Genomic DNA, 20,516 nt, shown 5'->3' with positions numbered 1-20,516 from the left:
GTACAGGAAAATTCATCATATTTTACGTAATTCAAATGGACCTGTAAAGTGTGATGATAACCACAGAGCAGGGAATGGAACGAAGTTACTTTTATAGGAAAGGGAGCACCAATTTAGGCGGCCGTGATCTGGCTGGATTCATCTATTTACAGATTTTTTTTTCAATATGGTGTCAAAATTAGTGTGTTAATTTTGAGTTAATTTAAAGCTTCTTTAAAGCCACAATTTTTTTTAAACACACGATTAATGATAGCCCCTTACATGGGAAGTCTGTACTGGGGGACACGTCCACGTCATAAATTTAATATAATGCATATATTTGTGGAGACTGCGGTCAAGCTGTATTTTACAATTTTTTAAATGTGCAGAATTTCACAAGTTACTTCATGTTAGAGATTAGATAGCTCTTAATGTCACCGTCTTACAAATGCAATTATGCCAGCTAGTGGCAGAAAAATGACCAACACAAATCAATATCAAACTCGTTTTTTTACAGTACAGTACATCTTTTTCATTTTAACTCCATTTTTTTGAATTATTATTAAATTACTGTATCAATGACTAAACGGTGCAGCCATATTTCTATTAGTTTAACATTTTCCCACTTTATGTTAAAAAGAGTATGAAAACCTAAAAAAAAAATGTTTATTGTACATTTAGAACAGATATAACATTTGCGATTAATTGTTATTAAAGTCATGCAATTAATTACAATTAACAATTTTAATCGCCTGATTAATTAAATAATTTTTTTCTATTTTTGGGATGGGGCAGGCAACCCCTACTTTTTAGAAAAAGTTTATTTGCGGTATATCGCAAACACAAAAATAAGTATTTTCAACTATGGATGTCAACAAAATGACATTTTTTGATTGGCTGTTACATCTGCAACCAGAGCTGCCCTTCGTATAGGCCCCCATCTTGCGTGGGGGCCCCGTTTTGCGCAAGGGGACGCATTGCGACATGCGACATTTTACCAATGTGAGGGAACGCTTCAATATGTTCGTGACATGACGTCCAAAATTTCATCTGAATCTCCCCCCAAAATACACGTTGTTCGGCTGAGAGAGGGGTTGCGGGAAGGGACTGAACCTCTAAACTGTAGACGTGCTAACCACTAGGTCACCATGCTGCCCAGTTTGATTTTATTTTAGGTGTATTAGTGGTTAATTTCTCTGGGACTCAAATAAGGGCCGTTTAATTGTAATTAATTACATGATAATTTGATATCTGTTATTAATGTACAATAAAAAAATATAGGTTTTCATAAAAAATGAAATGAAAAATGGTTAAACTAATAGAAATAGTTCACATGAATTTAGTCTATAGTCGTCAATGGCAGTGAATGAGTTAAATTGAAAAACCTTTAAAAAAAATTTTTTTTTTTAAACCCCGTCTATATGAATGACTTGGCCATCTGACCAGTCTAAAATTAAAATGCCCACCCCTGGATTAGATGATGTGGAGGAGGGGGGGGGGGGGGCTAATGAAGTGTCCCGTGAGTGTGTTTTGTTGTCATGGATTAACAAGAAAAATAAGTGTGCAAAAAAAACAAAAAACACTACTGTTCTAAGAGTAGTACTCGTGGTGAACTTTTGCACCACATTTTGTGTGTGTGTGTGTCACCGTCTCCGAGGTGACCAAAGAGGAGGAGGAGGATGTTGATGAGGAGGAGTAGCAGTAAGTTGGAGGGAGGTGTGGCATGTACAGATGTGAATAACGGTACGCGGACATTCAATGCCTAATTTGGAGTTTGGGGCGGGGAGGTAACTGGCGAGGAAGTCAAGTGGGAGTCTGCTATGCTGGCTTTCTTTCACTCGCCTTCTGTGTGTGTGAGAGACTCTCCACCGCTGGATGTTTGCGTGAGACGCTGCAGCCGAACACACGAGGTAAAGAACTTGTTGCATCTTGTACAAATATGTACTTTTTTTTTATCTTTAGGCGAGCGCGTGTTCAGTCTGAGAGGCTAAAAGTTGACAAAAATGAAGTCGTGGCTACTTTTTGTGTTTTGTTTTTATGATGAAAATGTATCTAATGTGTGGTAACACTGGAGGAAAATAGGGGGGGGGGGAAGGCATTTTTGTGCTTGTTTACGTGAGTTCAAATATGCAGGGAGTCATTTGAGAGTAAAGGAGCTAGTGTTTTTTTTCCCCCCTTTGATTTTGTGCAGTCATGTTACAGAAAAATGGAAAAGATGGTCTTTTGGGCGTGTTTACACTTGCGTTTGTATAGTTGAAAATGTGCAGGGAAGGCGTACGTGTGTCAAATAATCGAATCTGTGTGTGTGTTTGGCGGCTGCAGGGCGTGGCAGGCGGCACACCCACTTCCACTACACTGCTCTTAATGAATGAACCTCAGAAAGAGTCCAAAAACACAAATAACCCAAACCACACTTTATAAGTAGACTTTTTTTTTTTGTTGGAGAACAACAAGCCAATTAGCCAGCTAGCTAAGAAAACCCTAATTGAGCCATAATCCTAAACCTATCCACTAACCATTACCTAACTCAATCCCATCGTTAGCAGCACAAATACGAACCCACTTCCATACTACCAGTCACCTGAACCACCCTTGACCCTTACGAACCCTTCCCCCCTACTAACCCTAACCTCCTCACTCCTCCCTTCGTAACCCTGAACCTAATGCTAAACCCTCTACCCCATTGTCCCTTCTCACCAAGGTTACCAGAGTTCATGAAAACTGATGAAATAAGTCAAACTAAAACTGAAAAACATTTTCGTTAAATTGATCACTGAATTTTTTTACCGGACCATTTGGAGTTGATTTTAAATGTTTCTATTTTAGTATAACCGGTTTTATGTTTTTAATCTTGCATTCTACAAATACTCAATTTAAATATAACAGAATAATTAAAACTTATACTAAAACTAATAAAAACTAAAGCAAAGCATTTAACCACCCCCCCCCCCCCAAAAAAAAAAAAAACCCCAACAACAACAACTAAGAACCCCAGTCCAAAACTACTTAAAATTAACTGAATTTAAAAAACAAGAGTCAAAACAAAAATGAAAACTAACTACAATGAAAAATCCAAAACCATTACAACACTGCTTATCTTAATGGATATAAAATGTCAATGAACAAAATATTTTCAAATTCTAGGGATACGTATTCAATAAAAATGTTTTTTGAGATACCAGGCCTCTCATTGCTTTGAGATAAGAGCAAACATCTGAGATACAAGTGGACTTCAGAGTCCCTCAGCTAGATGGCACCAGCAAACTTTACAGCATCTGACCACCGTCAATTCACATTGGTTTCCTTGGACAATGTCAATTGGGGGCGGCCATGCAACATTAAGCTGGCTTGCCAATAAACAACCCACAAGAAGCACAAAAAAATTAAGCACAGATGTGTTTTGGGCTTGCATTTTCTGTTTGCAAATCACGTGGAGCGCTCTATGTTAAAAAAGAAGAAGAATATTTGGTGTTCCTTGGGTTTTCTGGAACGGATTATTTGCATTAACATTCATTTCTATGGGGAAAGATGATTTGAGATACGTGTTGGGTCACAGAGTGAATTCAACTTGTAACTCAAGGCACACTAACGCTAATCCTATCCCGAGTTTTATCCCTAATCAAAGTCTGAACCATACGATAAAACAGCGAACAAGCCTTTTCCCACATCGTTTACCCTTTTCCTCCATGACATTTGGAAGCTTTGCCACAAATTTTCCTCCAAAATCGTAAAAGGCACAAACAAAGTGGACTTTGTCCCGCTGAAAGATTCAGTGTGGTCTCCCAAGCGCACATTCAGCTTCGCCCTCATCTTGGCGTTAAACGAATTAGGGGATGAAATCAGGTTAGCCGCATGTCGCCGTGGCAACTGAACTCATGGCGGCGTCGGTCAGGAGTGGCGGGGGCGGGTCACGTCCTGTTTTGCTGTCCCCATCCCGAGACCTGCAAGCACTATTTTCAGCCCTTGTCCATTTTGGGGAAGTCTCCCCCCCACCCCCGCACACACACACAAGCACACTCTGAACCCTACCACCCTTGTGCGTATGCATGTTTTCCTCTTATGTTTTCCATGCTATACAGTGGAAAAGGCGCCTTCCCCCCCCCCCCCCACCCCAAAAAAAAGTGCAAGATATTTGGAAGCTCTTCTACATGACGTGTAATTGCTGCTAACGCTGGAACGAGACGGGAAAAGGGAGGGGAGGGAAGGAACATCACAGAGGGAAGGGAAAGAAATTGGAGAAAGGGAGGAACGAAAAAAAGTTGGGGAGCCAGACTGCCATCTGGAACACATCAGTAAGTTGGAATTTTTTTTTTTTTTTTTTACACATGGAATAATGTGGGCGTTGAAAGAGGAAGGGGGCCCCATGGTGACTCAATGCTCTGCTATTCCACTCCATCACCGGCCTTCAAGCGTGTGTGTGTGTGTGTGTGTCAATGTGGCCTGAGCTCAGGGCTTCCCCGGGTTCCTCCCTTCCAATTCTGCCCATCAGACCCAACCCCACCCCCCCTTTCTTCACCTCCTTTGCCTTCATACCTCCTGTGCTGTTAACGGCGGCTAATGTAAACAAGGCCTATTCCATCTGTTTATAAGCATCTCTGGGGGTACGAGGCGAGCGCGGCGTAAAGCCAAGCGTGTGATGAATGTTTGTGGGGAGGGGGGCCGGAGGACAGACAGTGTGGTCCAAATGCTACTTTCCGCGTTCTTCTCTCTTTTTTTTTTTTTTTATGCTTCTTAACTCATTTGCTGCCATTGACGACTATAGACGTCAAAAATAAATTAGAACTATTTCTATTATTTTAAAAATATATATATATTTTTCCACTTTTGTTAACAATAGTATGAAAACCTAGAATTTTTTATTGTGCATTTATTTTATTTTTTTATTCATTTTATTTTTTATTTTTTATTTTTTTAATGTTTTTATTTTGTTATTTATTTTATTGTGCATTTATAACAGATATAACATTTGTGATTAATCGATTAATTACAATTAAAACATTTTTATCGTCTGACACCCCTAATTTTTTATAATCTTTTCTTCTTTTTTAGATTATAATTTTTTATCATAATTAATCACATGAATTCGCTAGTTAACTCAAGATTAATCAGAAATTGTATATCTGTTCTAAATGTACAATATTTTTTTCTTCTAGGTTTTCATACTCTCGCTAACAAAAGTGGAAAAAAATGTGAAACTAATAGTTCAAATTCATTTTTGACGTCTATAGCCGTCAGTGGCAGTGAATGAGTTAAAATCTTGCCTTTTCCAGTAGGCTGCTAGTTAAGAATGTAGAAATTCCCAAGAAGCATTGCACAAGAAAGTTGAGAGATGCGTTCACTGAGCAAGGATAGATAACGCCGGTGAAAACTACCTCAAACTGAAAAAGGGATAGTAAGCACTCGGATTTTCTCCTCTTGGATATAAGCAAACAATAGGCGGGGCATAGCTCATGTGGTAGTGTGGCAGCCTCCCAAGCTGAAAGTTATGAGTTTGTTCCTCAACCCTTGAGTGACCTTTATATTTTTTCTCTCAATTCTTTATTTTAGTCCAAGTGTAAATATTACTCTAAAACTGAGTCTATTTATATTACTCTAAATAGAGTCCAATTTGCTCTACAGAATTGACTGAGTATCTTGAAAGGATTATTGGAAAATATTAATTGGCAATCATACATGTTAAACCTGTTCAATATTTATGATCGCAAATAATTTTTGTGTCTGATCAACGCAGGCTGGGCTCGAGCCACAAACTCCTGATTGCGATGTGAAACAAACTATAATCCATCTAATCGGGATCTATACACATTGATAAATAACATTGATTATTTATTGATTATTTTATTCATTTTTTAGTTTATTAATTAATCTGCAGTGTGGGTTGGGTTAACAATGATTTTTCCTCCCTGATCAGTTCATAAAATTAATTAATTAATTAAACTGATCCTTATGTGTGTGTGTGTGTGTGGTCAATACCAAGCGAGCTTGTGAGCTAACGGGCTACCGGGGCTCATTTCGGTTGGCGGATGGGCGGTGAGCTCGTCAACCCCTTGCTTGGAAAATTAAATGACGACACTAATCATAATCATAGGGTAAGAATTTTTATTAGTTTGAGTTATTTCATAAATGCTCAGTTTTAGTTAGTTTCAGTATTAGTTTTAGTTTTTTTTTTTTAAAGTGTGCATTACTTGTGCGCAATATTTTAAAAAACACCATGGGATCAACGTCATCTGAAGGTGCTTTTCTATTGGCTGCTGCGAGATGATGTCACTTTTGTGTGACACACTTTCAAATTCTTTTGAAACTATTCAGGTTAATATAGAAATAAATCATCCCCAAAGGCTCATGCATTAAATTGATTACCAAAGACTAAGACGAAGGACATTTTTGCTATGATTATAGTTAGTTTTAGTTATTTTTAAAAAGCATTTTCGTTTTTATTTTATTTCGTTAACAAAATTGTTTTTTTAATTTTAGTTTTTTCGTTAGTTTTAGTTAACTAAAATAACCTTGGTCTTTACTGACATAGATCGTAATAGAGGTACAGTAAACATGCAAAAATAGTAAATACTTTCATCTCCCCATTCCATGTCAACAGGGACAAAGACACTTCCTGAGAAATCGCATGTGAATACTAAAACAGCTGGAACACCAAAGAAAGACAGGATTACACGCCCTCAGACGGCACGCCATTAAAAACCATTAGAATGCGCGTCTCCTATGGTAACATAAACATGGCTGCCTCGCAATAAATACATAAGGCGGACTTGGAAAGGATGACATCGCTCAGGCGAAGTTACATTTTTATAAGTGGATCTCATTGACTATAAATCTAAAGGCAAGCAGCTGGCCGCTGTCTTATTTACGACATTGTTGGGTGGAGTAGCGGGAAGAGGCGGATCTCCCGGAGTTGTCGGGCGTGGCAGGCATCTGCAGTTTTGGACTTTTTACTACTAGCGTTCCACATGGGGCTAACCTTGGCTGCTTTTCAGCAAAACATGGCTTTTCTTTTTTTTAACTGTTCAGTCTTCTTTTGACTGTGTGAGCTGGGCAGCCGCTAGCAGGCTGCTAGCCGTTTGCTGCTAGCCGTTTGCTACTAGCGTAAGAAATGGGATCAAAATTGGAAAATTGACTACAATTTTGATTAGGAAGAGTGATTATTACTAATAATACACACACAACTAGAGCATGTGACTCAAATTTATCAAAATTGGTGGCTTGTAATTTTTGGCAAGCAAAGTGGGGCAATAAAAAAAAATCCTTAACAAACATTTTGTGACATATTACAAATAGCACAAATAAGAGCAAAACAAAGACTTAATTGTATCTAAATTGGAGGAATTATTTAACATTATTATAATCCAAATACATTTTTACCTTAATCCAAACTAAACTTTTATCCAGTGTGCAAAGTGGGGAATAGTAGAAAAGTCAATGCCTAAATAGTAGGGGTGGGAATCTTTGAATGTTTCACGATTCGATTTGATTCTTTTGGGCCTGCGATTCAATTCAGAATCGATTTTCGATTGAGAATGATTTTATTATTCAAAATGATTTGATTGACAATGATTTTTGCTTCAATCTGTAGATGTTCAAGGAATCGTAATGATCTACTCCAGTCTGACTCGCTAATGCTAATTAGCGCGCTACTCGCGGCACTTTTATCATTTAATTAAAAGAACGGCTCCACGCTGCAAAAAAACTACTTTTATTGGAATAACTTGATCGTGACTTTTTCCTTCTACTCTATAATGTGGCTACAATTTAACAGTGTATCAGACCGCGTGGAACCACACTGCCCCTAAGTGGCCAAATCGGGTACAACATGAACAGCGCTCCCAATAAAGGCACACACAAACAAAGGGAAGAGAGTATAAAAAATAAATAAAATAAAAAATAAATCGATTTTTGGACATTTAAAATCGATTCTGATTCGTTCTAAATGAGAATCGCGATTCTTATGAGAATCGATTTTTTGGCACACCCCTACTAAACAGAAATAGCTTTGATGTTATAAATAGCACAAATATAAACAGAACACAGAACTTAATTTGATCTAAAATGGAGGAATTCTACTTTATGACAAGATAAATAGAACATATTTGAACTAAGCAACAAAAACACATTACAGTACAGCGTTTAAATAGCATAAAACCACAAACAGGATTAGATTGATCCAAATTGGAGGAATTGAAACTATAAATGGATCACAAGATTGAAATTGAAGAAATGTGTTTTTTGCAAGCAAAGTGGGGAACATTCGAAACACACCAGTTGCCATGTAAACATGGACACTGTAAGTTACTATGGGCTTCCATTAGTCGCATGGCTCTTTTCTCACCCCTGCACAAGCGTGTTATGTCTAGCGGGGCACCAGTTGAGCTCCAGCGTTGACTGAGGGCAGAAACTTCAAAGCCTTAAACCAAAAACTGCCCATCCAGTGTTCCTGTCCATAAATCTGAGTTGTGATTCGAATGCATCAAGCAAGTAGAGGGGGATTCCAAAAAGAAGTCCGCCCTCACCGATGACAGAAACACTGCGGGGTCAGCGGAGGGCGCCGCCCCCACGCCACGCCAAATCCTGCCGAGGACTCAAACACGAACACGGATGGAATGTTGGAGCGAGGCGGGCCAAGTCTCTGCAGCAGGAATGACTTGCAGCAGCCGTAAAAGTCAGACTGGAAACTAGCGAGAGAAAAGGGGAAGCCAGTTCTCAGCAGATTATTCAAGCAGATGTAAATGTGTCCACCACACAGGAGTCATTATTTGTGCTGGAGACACAATAACACCTTTGTGTGTGCTTGTTCCTTTTTTTTTTTTTTTTGTTGAACTCGGAAGCCGTCGCCCTCATGTGGTCCAGTTGCGCTATTTCATCTTTTTACTCGTATTGTAGTGGCAAAAGAACAGTAGTGCCTTGAGAATGAGATAGATATGAATGAACCAAATCAAGGATATTCTACTTAAAACTACAATTGAAAAAGCATTTCTGTTAACGTAAAACAAAAGCAAGAGTGCTTTAAAAAAACGAAAAGTAAAAAGTAATAAACTAATTAAAACATTATTATGATAACAAAAATGTCCTTTGTTTTCACTTTTGTTAATTACATGCAAGAAGGTTAAACAGTCGTTTGGGAATTGTAGTATAATTCTTTACACGTTACTTTAGTGACTTTTTTAACTCCACAAATACTCCCAGAAAAAAAATACAACTAATACTAAAACGAATAAAAACTTAAATAAAGCAACGTATTTTCTAAAAGAAACCTAATAAACCGGCTCTATAATTTAAATTACCTGAATAAAAAAAACAACTAATTACAATGAAAAATCCTAAACTATTATAACCCCACACTGAACTTTTCAAGAAGTTTTTCAAGACATGAGCCCTGTTTCAGACAATTGTTTTGGTTTGATGAGCAAAAACTCGAGCTACAAGCTCTGTATAGTGGCAGGGAATTCAACTCAACTGACCATTTAGCGACAGGCTAACACATAGCATTCAATGTAACAACATTATAACCAGGGTTCTAAATTAACTTTTTTTTCTCACCAGCAAATGTGGCTGGTGACTTTCTAAAATTACCAGCCAATCAGAATTTCCACCAGCTATTCATTTATTTTTAACTCCACAGTTTATCAGACTCCCCCACACTGTCCGTATGTTTTTTCGCCCTGGTTGCACTTTCGACTGCAGTATGAAATGGCCACACTTTTTTTTCAGCATGCAAGCTACATTAAAAAAATACCAAGTAAAACTAATCTACCTCCAATAAAAATAACAATTAAAAAAACATTTATTTATAAACATACTGAAAATCCGTATTATGGTGTATTGGTTCCACCACTAGGGGCACTATATAGATGGCGGCATTGAGAGAACCCTTTAAAAAAAAAAAAAATTAAGTATGGATACGTTGTTGTCTGCTCATTGGAAATAAAGCAAAAGTAAAAGGAAATACAAGCATGCTTCCCGGAACACAATTTAGCTTGTATAATCACATTAACCCGCACTGCACAATACAACCAGTGTACATATTTGTCCTTACTTGATGCTGATGACATAGACTGAATGGAATCAGCCAGGGAAGCAGTCTGGTCATAAGATGCTGATAGCGAGCTGCACTGGAGAACGGTCCCGGGCTGGCAAAACACAGAGTACAAAGTATGGATATTTGTTTTCAAATGGGAGGAGTAAGAGTAAAAAGCCGTCCAAAAAAAAAAATCTACTTCAGTTCAGTAATAACAAAGTATTTGCACTTCACACCACTGCTTTTTAAAGCAGTGGTCCCCACGGGGACACGTTTGATTTATAGCCACCACACCCAATGTAGTTTAGTGTGCAGCCCACAGGCCGCTTATTTATTATTTATATAGTCCTTTTATGTTTGTTTATAACAACCCTCTAGAGCTCAGGATATGGTAAATTAAAATTGTATGTTTGTTATGATTCATACACCTTTCTCATGCTATCTTAAAAAAAAGAAATTCATTCATACATCTAGTTTTTATTTATTTAAGTTTGCATTCAAGAAAATGTGACTTCTTGATTTTTACGTGGAAAAAAAATACAAAAATATTTTTAATTCATTTATAATAAAAATGAAAATGTGATTTGTTGTATTGTATTCATATATTTTTTTATCTTCATTTTAAACATGCGTTTTTCTTAGCATCTCACTTTTCACATTAAAAGTGAATGACCCCCCCCCCCAAAAAAAAATCGGTATTATTAAATGAACAATTTTCAAAACAAGTTAAACCAGTCATACATACGTTTACTAGCTTAACGCTAACGCACAATGGAAAACACCATAGAGGGGCTACTGAGACTAGCATCAATAGTGCTTTATATGTTGCTGTCCTCTGAGAAAAATGAATATTATTGCAGTTTGTCAAGACAGTTTTTTATGTTTAGTATGTTTGTATGTATTGTACTGCCCCCTGCTGGCCAAGGTGCGCACACCAGAAGGAGCGGCACAATGCCAATTAAATGATCATGATGCACAAACTGTTGTCTTCACATTCTATGAAAGGAAACATTCTAGAGTGTAGAGTGATGCATTCACTGCCATAAATTCATTAAAAAAAAAAGATTATTAAAAAATAGGGGCAAGAGGCGATTCATTTTTAAAAAATTGTAATTAATTGCATGATTTCACTAGTTAACACAAATTTTATATCTGTTCTAAATGTACAATAAAAAAATTCTAGGTTTTCATACTCTTCTAATCAAAAGTGGAAAAAATGTTAAACTAATAGAAATAGTTCAAATGAATTTTTGTCGTTTATAGCCGTCAACAGCAGTGAATGAATAAAAAAAAAGAAAAGAAAATATTGTTAAAAATTCGGGGCATCAGGCGATTAAAGTTTTAATTGGAATTAATTGCATGACTTCAGTAGTTAACTTTCATATCTGTTCTAAATGTACAGTAAAAAATTCTAGGTTTTCATACTATTGTTAACAAAAGTGGGATTTTCTTTTTTTAAACTAATAGAAATAGTTCAAATGAATTTTTGACGTTTATAGCCGTCAATGGCAGTGAATGAGTTAATGGCAGCAAATTCTAAATTTGGGGGGTTGTCAGTTACTCGAAGATTTATTTATTTGTGTGGGATTATTGTATGCTTAAACCCTCATGAATCCTTCCTACGTTCTTTCTTCAGATTTGTCTACCCGAGCATCCGCTGGTCTTCCCCTGAACGAGGCAACCAAGCATCAACATGGCGATCGTCCTGCACTCTACCCCCCTCTTGTGGATGCGTCTGGCAGCGCTGATCTTCTCCTGCGTGGCCTTCTCGGTGGCGGTCCACGGCGGGCGTCTGTTCCACGGCACGGGCGACTGGTGCATCTTCTGCTGGGCCTTCAGCTTCGCCGGCACCCTGCTGGTGCTCCTGGTGGAGCTGTTCGGCCTGCAGACCCGAGCGCCCATCTCCTGGAAGAACTTCCCCATCACGTTCGCCTGCTACGCCGCCCTGCTGTGCCTGTCGGCGTCCATCATCTTCCCGTTGTACTACCTAAAAGGCTCCACGGGGCCTAGCGAGGTGCGCGACTACCGCATCGTGACCACCGTCTTCTCCTGTCTGGCCACCATCGCCTACATAAGCGAGGTGAGCATCAGCAAGGCCAGGCCGGGCGAGGTGGCCGGCTATATGGCCACCGCGCCGGGTCTGCTCAAAGTGTGCGAGACCTTCGTGGCCTGCATCATCTTCGTGTTCATCAGCGACCCGGTGCTGTACGACCGCCATGACGCTCTCAAGTACTGCATGTCCGTCTACTGCATCTGCTTCATCTTGTCCGCCGCCATCATCGTGCTGTGCGTGGGCGAGTGCACCGGCTGCCTGCCGTTCCCCTTCGCCCGCTTCCTGTCCGGCTACGCCCTGTTGGCCGTGGTGCTCTACCTGTCGGCCACCATCATCTGGCCCATCTTCAACTTCAACCCCAGTCAAGGCGGCAGCAAGCAAAGGCCGTCCGGCTGCGGCTCCACGCCGGGGCTGTGCACGTGGGACAAGCTGATGGCGGTGGCCGTGCTCACCGCCGTCAACTTCATCCTCTACCTGGCCGACCTCATCTACTCCGCCCGCTTGGTGTTTGTCAGCGCTTGAGGCTGCAACTTGACTCCGAATCGGCTTCCGCAAGATGGAACAGTCCAAAATTCAAATGAAATTATCTAGAAAAATTGCCGACTTGACTGACAAGTTCAATTTCAAATCATCTTTCCCCATCAAAATCAATGGAAATGCCAATGATTCGTTACAGACCCACATTGCGCTCCTTCTGGTGCATGCGCCTTGACCACCAGGGGGCAGTACCATGCAGCTATACAGACACAAATGAAGAAGAGTTTTAAAACTAAGTGACTCAATAAGATGCAGTAGTTTTAGTCATTTTCCGCCACCAAATGTATACAATTTGGAGTTGAAACTAATTTTAAATGAAAAATTGGCTTGAAAAATGCCTGATATCAGCAAATCTAATGAGACTTCTCCGCCTTAAAGACAAACTCTAAAAATGTGTTTCTCTTTCCTCTGGCATTTTGTGTTTTTATTTTTACAACCTGGATGAGGAAACGGTTCCAATTTAATTCCTTGCCACATAAGTGCCTTTTACTTCTTTAAATAGTACAGTCCAATGATGGCAAAGAGAAAAAATGTGATTACAGCTATAGAATAGGAACCAATTCAATCTTTTTGGGAGATAATATGCATTGACAGAAAAATATGAGAGATTTCAGCTCAATGAGTATCCCAAAATATGACCTCACAAGTACGTCTTGCATTTTCTTCAGTGTTTTTTTTTTTGGGGTAGATGGATGAAAAAGAAGGAAAGGGTAATGATGACCATATAACAGGAAATGGGAAAAAATATGTTGTTGTTTTTTTTTTTCAATAGAAAGTGACCTTTAAAATGTTAAAATCGGCACAATTTGGAGTTTGAACAAAATTTCCGTTAAAAATATGCCTTTTCAGTAAATACTACTATTTTTTGCTTTTTTGTTGCCGCTACAGAAGGTTACCATGGCAACGACGGGGTAATGCCATCAACAGGAAATGGGGGGAAAAAAAGTTCATATTGTATGTCCATATATGTGCCATGATAACTTTATCAAATCTTTACTTGGACAAAATGTACTACGTGGACGCATTTACTGTAAGACTGCCACATTATTATTGTAATCTTAAGATGATACTAAAATGTTCCCTTAATGAGGTTTCACCACTGATAAATCCTCGAATCTGACAAATTAGATCTCGCGGGGTCTTCGTATGTGGGAGGGGTAAATCTGTAGGGGGGGGGGGGGGGGGGTTGTTGTGCTATTTCGCTATGTTTACACGTGCGCTTTGTGTCCATGTGTTGAAGGACTCCAAAGAGTGTGAACCAGAACATTCTAATGCTAATGAAGTTGAAACGCAAACAAAAACGTCATTCCGTCGCTCCACATTGACATAAGTTGGAGGGGATGTGCATGTAAACATGGTAGTGTATTGTTATTGTTTTTTAGCCTTATAAACATCAATAACCAGCTCTTTTTTTCGTTTTGTTTTACTTGAAGCAGTGCGTCACTAAAATGAACAAGCGACTTGATGTTTATCGATTTCTATTGTACAGGGTGCAACATACTTGCACGTTACAATATATAGACCGGTATGTGGAATTTGTGTGGATTTCACAAAAGCAGACATATATACACTGTATATGTACACGGCATATCTTAAATGCTATTTCATCACATGTCAAGAGCTATGTTGGTTTCGGAAGGCTGTTGTACTTATTTTTAATTCATGCTTTTGTATTCTGCCATTTTGTGTTTCCCAGCGTGTGCACCACCGCATCAGTGTTGTAAGAAAATGTAACCTTTTTTTTGCATTTCAATAAAAAACATATTAAACACACTTTCTGGTCTTATTATTTAGATAATTAACTCATTCACTGCCGTTGACGGCTATAGACGTCAAAAATTCATTTGAACTATTTCTATTAGTTTAACATTCCCCCCCCTTTTGTCAACAAGAGTGTGAAAACCTTGATTTTTTTTATTGTACATTTAGAACAGATATAAAATTGTGATTAATCGTGAGCTAGCTAGTGAAGTCATGCGATTAATTACAATTAAAAATTGTAATCGCCTGACACCCCTAATTTTTAATAATCTTTTCTTTTTTTTTTATCGCTAGGCAAACAATTTTTTTTTTTGAATTAATCACATGACTTCAGTAATTAACTCACAATTAATCTGTTCTAAATGTACAATAAAAAAAATTTTGGGGGGGGGTTCATACTCTTATTAACAAAAGTATAGAACTAATAGAAATAGTTCAAATGAATTTTTTGACGTCTATAGAACAGTTTGCAAACATTTGAATAGTTTTAGTAGCGAAGGGCTTGTCTTCAGGAATTTTGTGGATTTCCTCCAAAATGTAACACGCCCTCGAGAATAGGGAAGGCCGTGTCCTTATGAGACTTTAGTAGGAAAGTATAATGCACTGTTTAGAGTACAAAACGGCATGTTTTCATCGTAATTTGGTAGGAGTTCCTATAAAACGTAACAGCATTTGTTTAAAAAAATATTTGCTACTTGAAATGGTTTTCTATCGCATCAATCAGCTCTTGGACTTGCACACTACAAGAACCAAGACAAGGGTAAGGGAAAAAAATTCTCTCGGACCCTCCACATCCTGGTCACCACCTCTTCCAGGTCATTCCCTCAGGTAGGCGCTATCAAAGTATGCAGACTAAAACCAGCAGACATTCCAAAAGCTTTTTCCCTTTTGCCATCAATCTCCTAAACAGTTGACTCCAAATTCCAATATGGCACCTTACAAAATATTTGCCAATTTTGCACATACCCTTGTGACAGTATTACTAAAGTTATACTACAATTACTGCGCTACCGGTCGGTTTATCTTTGCATGATGACTCTTCTGTCACAAATCATACCCGTACATTACGTAAAGACTCGCTCGACTTATGTGTCACGTCTTTGTCATAGTAATAAATATGATATTTAAAATGTCATCTGGCGTTTGGTTTTCTATTCTCATGAGACATGCAACTGTCTGTTCTCACGAGAATTTAGGATGACTTACTCCAGAATGTGATGCCCTTTTTTTTTTTGAGTTGAAAAGGGTCTGCTCTCATGGGAATTCGTAGGATTTTCTACAAAATGTAACTGGCTGTTTTGACTAGAAAAGGGAGCTGTTCTCACGAGGATTGAGCAGGAATTGCTATAAAATAACTATTTATTTAGTAGTAAAGGGTTGCTTTCAAAAGAATTTTGTGGAATTCCCAACAAAATGTAACGCACTATGATGAGTTTAAAGAATGCAGCTTGATTATTCCAGAGGAACATGTGCCAGTGTGAAATACAAACTCGGTGGTTTTTGCAAGGTGTTGTCTTGCCTCGTGTTCTCCAAGCCGCAAAAACGGTCGGTTTGTTCCACTCGTCATGTTCTCCAACCAACAGTTAGATTTTTTTGCTCCGCAAAGTAAACGTCCCGTCACAGTGATGCCGGCTTTCCACCAGCAACTGTCTGGCGGAGACAATCACGTTGCAATACAGCTGTCAGTGAGTGGAGGGGGCGGGGCCACGTGTTGATGGCTTCCGTAAACAAGAAGAGCTCAATTGCACTTCACCTCAACACTAAGATGAAGGTAAATTGTGACTAATATGTACATTTAAACAGAGCAGAGCAGGTCAACGGAATTTATTGTGCGATTGTTGAGAGAGTGTTCACACACACACGCACACACAGGAAAAATTGAATCTGCGAGAGGTCTGACTTACAATATGATTATTTAAAAAGAAATATAGTCTTCCTCAAAAGTACACGTTCCCTAAAATGGTGACATTATTCTAAAAAACAGCACCAAAAAAACTATATTTAAAACAATTTTTTTCAAAGTATTTTTTTGCTTCCTTGAAAATGCATTTTTAAGAATCTTTTTAGTAGAATAACTGACTTTAAAAAGTCAATATTTTTCCCTTCGATTTTCCTGCAGAAAAATATTACTTATTTTAAAGGAATTTCCCCCCCTAAAAAAGTTTTTAAAAATAATGACTTTTTAAAATAATTTTCAAAATAAAAAAATGTTTTCATTGAATGTTTTTGCTAACAATAATAATCTATGATCTTTCCCCCCCCCCCCAAAAAAATAATAAACATCTCAAAAACTGACCAAAATAGGACTTCTTAAAAAAAGTTACAATTTCCTAGAAAACACATTCTACCAAATAAAAAGATAATTTTGATTGAAAAATATTTTATATTAAAAACAACTAAAAATAAACTCCCCTGAAGCAATTACTATTGTAATTTTACGACTTACCCAAACTTTGTGTGCCACTTTGCGTGGGTGTATAAGATTAAAATCAATCTATCCGTTTCTCTATCGATCTATGGTATGAATGAGAATAAAATCTCTAAGAGTGCATGATAAAGGATCAATGGAGAAAAAAAAAGGCCAATATGGTAGAAAGAGTCATGACAAATTAATTATTTCCTCTGTATGTTGAAGGCGGTGCATGTCTTAAAACATTAGGGTCAATAAATCATGCCATTCACAGTGGGTGTAGGTTCCCGTAGTCCGCCACTTGGGGGCGACACTTTCCAAACAAGAGCCAGATTAAGTAAGATTTAACCTTGAGGACAATCCACACTTTTGCATGAATTATGAAAGGTCACACCACATCTGAAAAGCTGTCTTTTCTTTGTTCATGAGGTCGAGGACAACATTTCTTCGGTCATCATCTGACAAAAGATAATTTTAGCCACTTTATTATTCTTGCTTTCTTTCACGGCCGAATGTCATTTTCACACTCGCGAAGAGCAAACTTTCCACGTTGGACGAGTTCACCGCATCATCTGATTATCTTTGCAAGATGAACTCTTTAGTAGGACTTTCCACAAAACGTAACGCATTAGTCGAAAATGACCCATTTATATGATCATTTAGTAGTATTTCCAACAAATGATGATGCCCTTTATCTTACCAAAAGTTCTCTTAATAAAGATTTTAGCAGGATTTCCTACAAAAATGAGTTTTTTGTTGTTGTTGCTCAAAAGGAATGCATGATTTTCTCTCAAGAATCTGGTAGGATTTCATACAACATGCATGCTCTTTTTTTGTTGCAGAGAGACGATTCAGCATGTTATTTAGAGAATTTAGTAGTTTTTTTTAAATCACTTTTTTGCACAAAGTTTTTATTTAAAAAAATAAGATGGATTTTCCGACAAAATGTGATGTTCTTTTCTTTTTGCTTAAAAAGTATAGCACACATTTGTTGAAGAATTTAGTAGGACTTCCTACCAAATTTTTGAGTACAAAAGGACTCATTCTCTTGAGAATTTTGTCATATTTCCTGTAAAATTGTCATTCTTACCCGAGTAGAAAATGACCCATTTTCACTAGGGTTTAATGGCATTTCTGACAAAATGTGATGCTCTTTCCTTTTTTACATAAAGACGTATAATGTTATCCAAAAAGTACAACTGGGCCCATTCTCATGAGAATTTAGTGTTATGAGTGATGTATTTTCTATTTTGTAGAAAGAAAATGTCATATGTTCACTTAAGAATTTATTAAGGTTTCGTACAAAATGTGATGTACACATTTTTTTTTTTAAATATCTGGATAGCTTTCTCCAACTTTCTGAGATTGCTGTTCTATATCAAAGAGACCCACAAAAACAGCTCAAGAAAACCATGCTGGAAAACACACAAGAAGTTCACCATTTTGGTTTTTAGCAGCCCCTTTTAAGGGTCATTTTGCTCATGTAGGTCGTTCAATCAAACTTGTTTGAGATGTTTTGTCCAATTGTTACCAATTTTGAACCTCATATACTAGACAGTTGCTTAATTGTAATTAATTAGCGTTTGCATCATTGTGTGTGGATGGAGCATGTCAGCGAAGTTTAATGACTTGCCCCAAACATGTTTTCACTTAGCAATATGATATTTAATAGCATTAGCTGCTTTTCCACCAACAAGCCCAGGATCTTTGAGTTCTGGGTAAAGGAAGTTCTTGGTTTTGAAGGTTCCGCAGGGAATTTATAATTTGTGTTTCCACAGCGTCTTAAGAGTTCTCGGCAATTAATTCAAATTAGTTTGATGACGTATGAGTTTGATGTACCCCCCCCCCCCCAATTTGAACAACCAATCAGCCTTTGTCAGTGCATATGGAGGACCAAAACTGCCAAAATAAATAAATGACTAAATAAATAAACAAATGACTAAAAGTGAAAATAAAAACGGATATAAAAAATATAATTCAAAAACGAAATCCCAAAAAATAAATATAAATGGAAATAAAAATAACATATATATATATATATATATAATACAAAAATAAAAAACAAGATAAAAAAAATAAATGTCAAAATAAAATGCAAAAATAAATATACAAATAGAATTAAATATCAATCAATCAATAAAAACACTCTGCTCTCACATTTATTTATTTCATACTGCAGACGCTCTGCCAGGACGAAATGTTATTTATTGATTGATATTTAATTATATTTATATATTTATTTTTGTATTTATTTCGACATTTAATTTTATATTTATTTTTTTGAATCTCGTTTTTTTATTTTTGCATTTATTTTTACTTTTATTTATTTATGCATATATATTTTTTTATTTTATTTTTTTCCATTTATATTTATTTTTGGGAATTAAATTTTTGAAAATAATTTTTTGTATCCATTTTTATTTTCACTTTTAGTCATTTATTTATTTATCTAGTCTTTTTTTTTTTTTTTTGTGGAAATTTTGGTCCTCCATAAGTGCAGCCCGTCCCCTCAAAGTTCCAGCTTGGCTCAGCAAGACCCTGCTGCTAGTACTCGGATGTTCCCTGGGGAATTTAATTACCCCGGAAATTTTTGTTGGTGGAAAAACGTGCAAACTGAATTTTACCAAGGTAAATTGAAAAGTTCTTCAAAAATTCCGGCGGTGGAAAAGCCCCAATTGTCTACCGTGAGTAACCCAACCAAAATGTATCTGGAATCCAGGCCTGAAAATCCACAGGAAGTCTTTTGGCCATTTTAGTAAATTTAAGTTTGGTAGCAGCAGCTGGACTATTTTGAAAATTCACCCCTTAAAACCAGTTTGTTTCCCTTAGCAACACGACATTTAATGTCTACCATGAATATTCCATATGCCATGCTGAAAAAGACACCACAAGTCCACCATTTTGTTTTGAATCAGTCATTTTGGGGTCATTTTGATTTAAATTTATGAAGTCTGTTGTAATTCTTTGAAAAGCCAGTTTGACTTAGCAGCATCAAATTTTGTAGGCACCGCGGTCATGAGTAGAGCCACAAAAAAAGTCTCAAGAAGGCAAGCCTGAAAAGACACGGGAGGTCTTTTGGATCTTTTGGGGTCAATTCCAGGGGTTCTTCAAAGACAAATTTCTTGATGTGTCACCATAAAACACACCCAAAGCTACTTTCCTTTATCAACATGCGCTGCAAAAACTGAAATCTTAAGTAAGATATAATTTCTTAAATTTAACCTAAATTAGCTTATTTTGTTATTTTTATTTTTACTTGAAAGTCAGGCAAGATTATTCTGCTTATTTTAAGATACATATGACATAATTATCTTATTCGAGTGTTAACAGCCAATTTTCAGTACTGCGATGTTTAAAACAAGCATTTCCCACATTTTAAGATGACAACTAACCAACATCAAAGGTCCTGAACTGGGGTTTCCTAAATTGAATTTTCTTATTTTAAGATTTTGCATAATTTAGCAATAAGATAAATGGAAAAAATACAAGTATGAAAACAATCAGACAAAAGTGCAATATAGCTTGAGTGATTCGTTTTGTTATCTTTACTAAGCAATTTTTTTCTTCTTCTACCAGCGGTAGAGTGCCAACCCTCGGACTTGGAGGTTGTGGGTTCAATCCCTGGCTGGGTCATATCAAAGACTATAAAAATGGGACCCGTCACCTCCCTTGCTTGACACAAGCGTAAAAAAAATCCTTATGTATTTAAAGAAAAATAGCTCTACTTATTACAGCTTTAAAAAGTCAACATG

General features: G+C 37.3%; 1 protein-coding gene across 1 annotated transcript; it reads left to right on the top strand.

The window, feature by feature from the left end:
- The first annotated feature begins 1,729 nt into the window (after positions 1-1,729).
- Positions 1,730-14,366, top strand: myadmb (myeloid associated differentiation marker b). The gene is made up of 2 exons (XM_086076798.1): positions 1,730-1,889; positions 11,640-14,366. The coding sequence occupies exon 2, from the start codon at positions 11,697-11,699 to the stop codon at positions 12,576-12,578; it is 882 nt and encodes a 293-aa protein (XP_085932924.1). The 5' UTR covers positions 1,730-1,889; positions 11,640-11,696; the 3' UTR covers positions 12,579-14,366.
- Positions 14,367-20,516: the final 6,150 nt, after the last annotated feature.

This window comes from Leptonotus elevatus, chromosome 1 (genome assembly GCF_054856555.1).
Source record: "Leptonotus elevatus isolate MCC_2025b chromosome 1, RoL_Lele_1.0, whole genome shotgun sequence".
Lineage (NCBI taxonomy): Eukaryota > Metazoa > Chordata > Actinopteri > Syngnathiformes > Syngnathidae > Leptonotus > Leptonotus elevatus.
This window is presented reverse-complemented; position numbering and strand designations above follow the sequence as displayed.